The sequence below is a fragment of the Petaurus breviceps genome, unplaced genomic scaffold (assembly GCF_028583685.1).
Source record: "Petaurus breviceps papuanus isolate PSGF00001 unplaced genomic scaffold, PetGlider_PUasm1.0 229, whole genome shotgun sequence".
NCBI classification, from domain to species: domain Eukaryota; kingdom Metazoa; phylum Chordata; class Mammalia; order Diprotodontia; family Petauridae; genus Petaurus; species Petaurus breviceps.
Genome location: NW_027185903.1, coordinates 38,693,627 through 38,701,061, shown reverse-complemented (window position 1 = coordinate 38,701,061; position 7,435 = coordinate 38,693,627). Strand labels below are relative to the sequence as shown.

The window sequence follows — 7,435 nt, the reverse complement described above, 5'->3', positions numbered from 1 at the left end:
CACCTGACTCACTGGTCTGGCTGTGATATACACAGGACAAGGAAGCTTGGCTATGGATAAACATCAAATTCTTTATAAATATCAAACAGAGATATCTGTATTTTAGCCAATGAAAATTACTGAACAGGGGAGTGATATAGTGTGATATAGTGATACAGTTTCAGAAACATTAATTTAACAGCTTTTTGGAGGCTAGATAAGAGATATTTGTATTTTAGCCAATGAAAATTACTGAACAGGGGAGTGATATAGTGATGTAGTTTCAGAAATATTAATTTTACAGTTTTTTGGAGGCTAGATAAGAGACATATCCAGCCATTTTAATATTAGCCCTTATGAGAGGTGAGAGGGCCAGGCTGTGTAGAACAATACTAAATCAAGAACAGACCCACAATAATATTTTTTTTATTGAACAATAATAAACATGTCCCTTTAAAAACAAAAATCAAACAGCTTATTAGGTTTACATTCAAAGACCCCACCTGTCATTCACAACTCTGGCATAAATTTAGAACCTAAAATCTATGTAAATAGTAAAATCATTTTTAAATAATAATAATTATTATAATAACAATAATAATAACTCACTTCTTAACTTCAAATAAAATATCCTGAAAATGTTCCTGGCCAGCATCTCATATAGTGGTGCTACTTGTGCTAGGATCATCCTAACTGTACCCCAGTTTCCACCATACATCCCAATTTTCCAGGTTATAAAAGTCAAAAAGTTAGCATATCAGCTACCAGCTTAAAATGAATCTTCCTTTTGCTGCCTTGCTCAAGGAGACATTTGCAATTATGAAGTTGAATGACATTTCAGTCACAGAACATTTTGGAGGGAAATCTAATAAAAATTAGTCAGCATGAGGCTGAAGTGTTTGAGGTTCCACTTACGCTTATGACTTCTATTATGATATTTGCCACAAAGTCAGCAGGTTACTCATATTTGGAAAGTTAAAGCTGCCTTTGGGCAGCTCCCTCAACTCTCCCATTACCATCTTCTGCATATAGTACATGCCATGATCACCTCCTCAAGAGAGAGATAAATATGGGCATACAAGGTGAATCACAGTAACATGTATCTTTATAAAAATATATAAATATTTACCCTTTCCCCCCAAACTAACAAAAATGTCTCCACATCCTGTCTCTGAGGTGGAAACTGGTTCTTTAAAATCATTTAGAAAGCCCTATTTCCCCTCTGTCCTAGAATTCTTCCACAAGCCATCTGAGTTTGTAGATATCATCGACAATCCTTTAATATGTGTCCCAGTGTTACCCATATCTACACAATTTCATATGGGCAGCAGCCATCCATCTGACTTATTTTCATTGGGTTTTTTCATTTAGATTTCCTTTTGTTTCTCTCAATGTGAAAGAAAGCACTCCTACTACACTGAATTAAAAGGCATCACAGGAACACAAGTTGGCATATGATATTTGCCCTCTGATCCCAACCCTTTTCAGTCTTCCCATCCCTTGCTGATGGGCTTTTGGTATTAGTATCCATCCCAGTCAAAGGACAGGCTGGGAGTTTTAGCTCTGGACGTCTTCTCTTTGGCCACCACACCTGAACACTGGTATAATTTAAGTATCTTTTCTTTTAGTTCTTCATTATTGCTAAATATCTAACAGTCTAGAATATGTCTAGTGTTCAAATACTTATGCATTTTACAGAATGTAGGTAATCTTTCTCCCCACCCCCCACCCTCCACCCCACTGGAGTCACACTGGATCACAATTGGCTCCAGAAGTCAGGTTTTCCTATTGGACAAGCTAGATTGCTCTTCAAAATGTGTGACTGTGTATTGAACAATCTTCAAGGGGAGTACTCATTTGGCTGTCCCATCAAACCATACCCAATATCAGCGGGGCTTTAACCACTTCGTTACTGGAGGGTGATCTGCATTGCTTTTCACAAATTGATCTCTGACTGCATTGCCATCTCCAGAAGCCATGTCGTGATCTGCAAGGTCAAAAACAAAAGTCAGACCCAACCGTCTATGGTACACGCACACACAGGTCACAGAGATTTCTGAGAAAGTTAGCCCTTTGTGCTGGAAATCCTCAATTTGTGGGAAAGCATTTGCTTATTCAACCATGTTATAATAATCACTGGCATTCACATAGCACCTATGGTTTGCAAAATGCTTTACAACTTCTTGAGAGTACAAACTATTTTGCTATTTATGTTCCTATCACCAGAAGCTAACACAGTGCCTAGCCCATAATAAATGCTTCATAATGCTCAATAACTGATGATCTCACTTGGTTCTCACAACAACCCTTTGAGGGAGGTGCTTTTTTGTTTTTTTAACAGATGAGGAAAATGTTTCTGTGAGAGATTGAATGATTTGCCCTGGATTATACTTGGCTACTGAGGTGACATTGGAACTCAGGTTTTTCTGTCCCTAAGTCTAAGATGCTCTTGCTGCTCATGCTTCCAGGGGATCTATTATCATATAGATCTAGACACAGCTTTTGTGGTATCTTCCTAAGGCAGGGCAACCTCCTATGTCCTGATCTATATCTTGCCACTGGACCCAGATGATGACTTTGCACAACCCTGCCTCACTTAAATTCAATTAATTTGTAAGTCATGGCATCTCCTTCCTGATGTCATGGTCCTCTTCGAGAACAAGGGACAAACAACAATCTTTCTAAGAGGCCCATTGCAAGCTAGAGTTTTCCTCGGATGCTAGATTTTTATGCTAAATTAGCCTTAAAGAATTCAGAAGCTGTTTCAAGTAGGGGCTAGACTAGCTATGAAGTTATAATGGTAGCTTATGTACTCTAAGCTCTGAACTGAACGGTGTCATTTTTCCATGTTCTTAAGCCTATATACCTTAAGCCTATGGTATATCTCCAATTCTTAGACCACTCAGGCAGCTGTTTAGGTGCACAGAGACATTATGCATTGTATCTGGCATTGGACTTAAGAGTCAGAAAGATCTGGAATCAAATCCTGTGTCACCTTGGACAAGTCACCTAAACTCATAGGGCCTCAGTTTCTTCATATGTAAAAAAAAAAGGTAAAACCAGGAATATGTAGCCCCCCTGGGGATTCAGTTCTGACTACAAGGGCTTAGTTCCTATGGAGAAATAAGTATTACTTAGTGGTATGATTCCTAGGAATTAGCTCACATGAGAGTTCCAGGAATTCCTGCTCTCAGTCAGAAATATATAAAGCAAGTTTCTCAGTCACATATGAACAATGATCTTTCTTGCCCCTTTGGTCAAGCTAGGGAAATGCTCGATGGGAAAAGAAGAGGAAAAGGCTACTTAAGGTTTGTAAATCTCCAAAAAGAGTTGGGGCAAAGGGTTCACAGGTTTTTTTTATTTCATTCATACTCAGTCTCCAAACCCAAAATAGGTTTGCACATAAGGGATCAAGGTGAAACTAAAGGTCTTTGTGTAAATTGACAAGGCAAAAGGAGAGTGAGACAAAACCCAGGGAAATCAGCTGCTCTTCATTTCCTATGGCGAACAAGAGGAAATGGGGTCTATGTTGCAGCATGAAGGATGTAGGTTAGACATACAGAAGAATTTCCTGCCATTGAGGATTGTTAAACCCTAGACTAGACCATATTGGGAGGCCATGGAATCTCCTTCTTTGTAGAGTGACAGAAAGGACGGAGGATAGGGTTCAATCCTCATCTTGGTATAACTCAATAGAGCAAAATGAGCAAGAGGATCCCTCTCTCATGGTCCTTTCTGACCCTGGAATTTTATAAAAGCAAAATGGAAGAGAAAGCTGCAAAAAGGTAAGGGAAGAAAAAATCTCATAAAATAAATTTTATTTGTGATTTTTGTTTTTATGTGGCCTTCATTTCCAGATATACACTCTCTCCAACCACCACCAAATGAACCCCTCCTTGTAAAACCAATCCACGTAGTGACTGTGTCTAACAATGTATGCATCCATAGCTGCCCTGCTTCTAAAAATGAAAGAAATGTGCTTCTTCCCTGAAGAGAGCTCATATTATATGCCCAACTTTTGAATCTATATTGGAAGCAATGTTACTGACCAAAATAATTTCAAATCACATGAAACATTGACCATGCAAGTTTTGAGGGCTCTATAGATAAGCCATAAATAGTTTAAAAGATTGAACAATATCTCACATAATTTTAGCTAATATTCACTCCATTTCTAGATCCAAGGTGTAAAAAAGGAAAAAAAACCTCTAAGTTAAATATAAATATTTAAGAAAAAATTATGAATTCTCCTTTATCAGATGCTTATATGTTGCTTATTATAAACACTTACTTCAATCCAATACTTCAGGGACATGTGATGTCCTTGGTGTGCGTTCCCTCCACCAAAGCAGATTTTAATCCCTCTAATATTATGAATATCATCTTCAGGATCTGCTGTCATCAGAACAGTTTAATACCCTGTAGTCAAACAAATCCCTTTGCTCTTGGCTAGGCTGATCCTCAAGTAAGAGATAAGTACAGGCCAATACTCAAATACTTCCCAGCTTGGTAGGATACCCCAGAGTTTGCACAAAATTGACACCCCAACCCTGCAGTGAGGCACCAAGGGGAGAACCCAGCTGAGGAACATAACTTCATTTCTAGGTCTAAAATATGGCTATCACAATTCATACTCTATCAAGTTGGCAAAAATATGTATTTCTGAAATAAAATATTCCAAGGATTTATTTAAATTTACCTTAGTCACCAACTCCTCCCTACACCCATTAAATTGAAAAGGAAATCCCACAATTAATAGCATTGTGATTTACAGTTCATTACAGGGTAAATGTTTTGTTTCCTTTCGAGTGTGCCTAGTGATCTTCGGGGAATGATGTGAATAACTCAGAGGATGTTACATTATTGCGCACCAGAGCAGAAAGCACCTATGGTTGGGGAAATAGGCACATTTACCAAATTATAGTAAGATAACAATAGCTAGCATTTGTATAGTACTTCATACATAACATAAAGCGCATTATATATGCATATATTTACATAATTCAGTTGTAATTAACATGAAATGTTAGTGATCAGAAAATCTAGACTGACTTGAGATTGTCTAATACTTCATTCAATTTAAAGACAACAGGTCAGAGAACTCATTAATGAAGAATAGTAACTTTGGATTATATTATATAAAATGAACTGCTAGCCATTTAAGAGAGGGCACAGGACATGATGCATAGAGCTGGCTCGGGAGCCAGGAGGACTGGCCTAGGTTCATGACTTTCTCTGATATTGGCTCTCTGGCCTTGCACAAGTTTTTTGAACATCTCAGCAGGTAGCTCTCTAAGATAGAGGTTCCTGACCTTTCTGGTGGTCTAGCCCCTTGGCAGTCTGGTGAAGCCCCTCTCAGAATAATTTCATTTTTAAAAAATCACAATTAAAGGAAATGCTAAATTTACATTAGAAGTCAATAAAAATAAAGATGTATTTTTTTCTTCAATCCAAGTTCTCAAATCCTTGGGCCCTAGGGTGCCTACAGACACCATGTTAAGAATCCCGGCTCCAAGCCACCAATGATCTGCATGGGCAATTGGTGTTTCCTCATTGAGAGTTCCCAATGCAGATGAAATTAATCAACTAATTGTCAACAACTATCAATTGTTTAATATGTACACAGTTGCCACTAACAGTGGGTTGTGAGTTCTGGCTGCTCCCCCAATCAACCTAGAAAGGATTTGGATGGGCTGAGCACCCTCCAAAGACCGGGCTGGCCAAAACTCATTGCCAAGACGACAGACTGGATGCCAGGCCACACAAACCTATTAAAGCTATGGCTCTTAAACATGTACAAGGATGGGGATCAGTGCTAGCAGAGGGAATGCCTCTGCAGAAGTAATCACAGATTTTTAAAAGTCCTACAATAAAAATAAGCCTATGAGCAAGACTCTGCTGGAAACAATGGGAGACTGGGCCAGCGCCCAGACATGCCCAATATATGAAGGGCTTCTTCAACAATCTCACTCCTTACTCAAACACTTCTCGCTCCCCTACTTATAGATTCTCAGGAATATTGACTGACTGGTCATTTCAAGATAACAATTGAGCATCAAAGTGCTTAAAATAAAAGCTAGCTTCTAATGCACTGGCTCGAATATTTCATCATTGAAATCATTCTTTGTGGGAGATCAGGAGGGGAGGGACTTTGGCTAGAGAGTATCTAAAGCAGCTCACTGAGGGATTTACAGAACTTCCATATCCTAATTAGTGGCTCCTCAAACAGGAGAAATGTAATCATCAGCTGAGGATTAGAGTCATTCTCTACATGAAAAAGGAGAAGTTTTCTGAGAAATCTCTTAATGTTTAAACAATGTGCTTTAAGTCTTGCAAAAAAAAAAATTCCCTTTTTAAAAACAAACGTCAAAAACTACCCAGTCTTCCCTTTGGGTTACATATGTGGAGGGGAATACAGAAAAAAACCACTTCTTTTTTCTACTCATCCCCCGAAAATAAAATAAAAGTTATTACTTAGTAAAAGATTGACTGTTTGTTCAAGGACATGGTTATTCTGCCTTGATGAAACTCAGCGTCAGCTCTTACCTGAAGAAGGCACCAGTCTTCTTTTGGAAGGCCTTGAAGCCTGGATAAAGTAAAATTTCAAACATTTTCCAGTGACTTTGTCACATATGCCAGATGAACATCTGCAGGTCTCTTTGCATCCCATTCCATAGGTACCATAAGGACACTCTTCAGGATGAAAAAAAAAAAAAGAAGTTTAGTGGAGGGGCTGATTATTTCCACCCTTTAGCTGCTGTGTACACAAACTCAATAGTTCTGATTTGAAGATGAACCTCAATTTGGTTTAAACACATCTAGTTAATAAGAGCTGATTTCCTAAAAAATGAAAAGTAAAATTCACTTAATACTCTCCTAACAGATGAGAAATGCCAAGCCTAGGTAATTCAGGTATTAATAATAATGGGGCAATGGAGGGCTTGGAGTTACAGGAACTGAATTTGAATCTGGATTCTGTACTTAGTCTTTCTAAGCCTCAGTTCCCTCTTTTAAAAAATGATGTGCTTGGAACCTCTGTGGTTCCTTCTAACTCTGGACTTCGGATCCTAATAGCCAACATGTCATATACATTACCTCATCTGATCTTCACAGTAACCATAGTAAGAGAAATATTTCAAGTATTATTCAGCCCCATTTCACAGATGAGGAGCCTGAGGCTAAGAGATGGGACCTGCCTGTGTTCACATAGCTATAAAATGTCCAAGGTGGGATTCAGACCCGGGTCTCTCAGACAGTGTTCTATCCATTGTGTTAGTCTGTTTCCCTTAATTACTCCTGTTGTAAAAGTTAACAGAAGAAAAATTCCTAATACATAGACATTTTCTCCAGGAAAAAAATGCATTTTAGAGGTGGAAGGAAGCTTAGAGAAAAAGATCTTATTTTACAGTAGAAGAAACAGAGGTCCCAGTGTTAGCTGGTGACAGAGATGGAGCTA

At 38.4% G+C, this 7,435-nt stretch overlaps 1 protein-coding gene across 1 annotated transcript in view; it reads right to left on the bottom strand.

The window, feature by feature from the left end:
• Window positions 1-391: 391 nt before the first annotated feature.
• ESM1 (endothelial cell specific molecule 1) overlaps window positions 392-7,435 on the bottom strand; it is an 11,167-nt gene continuing 4,123 nt past the window's right edge. Inside the window, 2 exon segments of the mRNA XM_069096517.1 lie at window positions 392-1,966; window positions 6,526-6,672. Coding sequence (XP_068952618.1) covers window positions 1,866-1,966; window positions 6,526-6,672 — 248 coding nt within the window. The 3' untranslated portion in view covers window positions 392-1,865.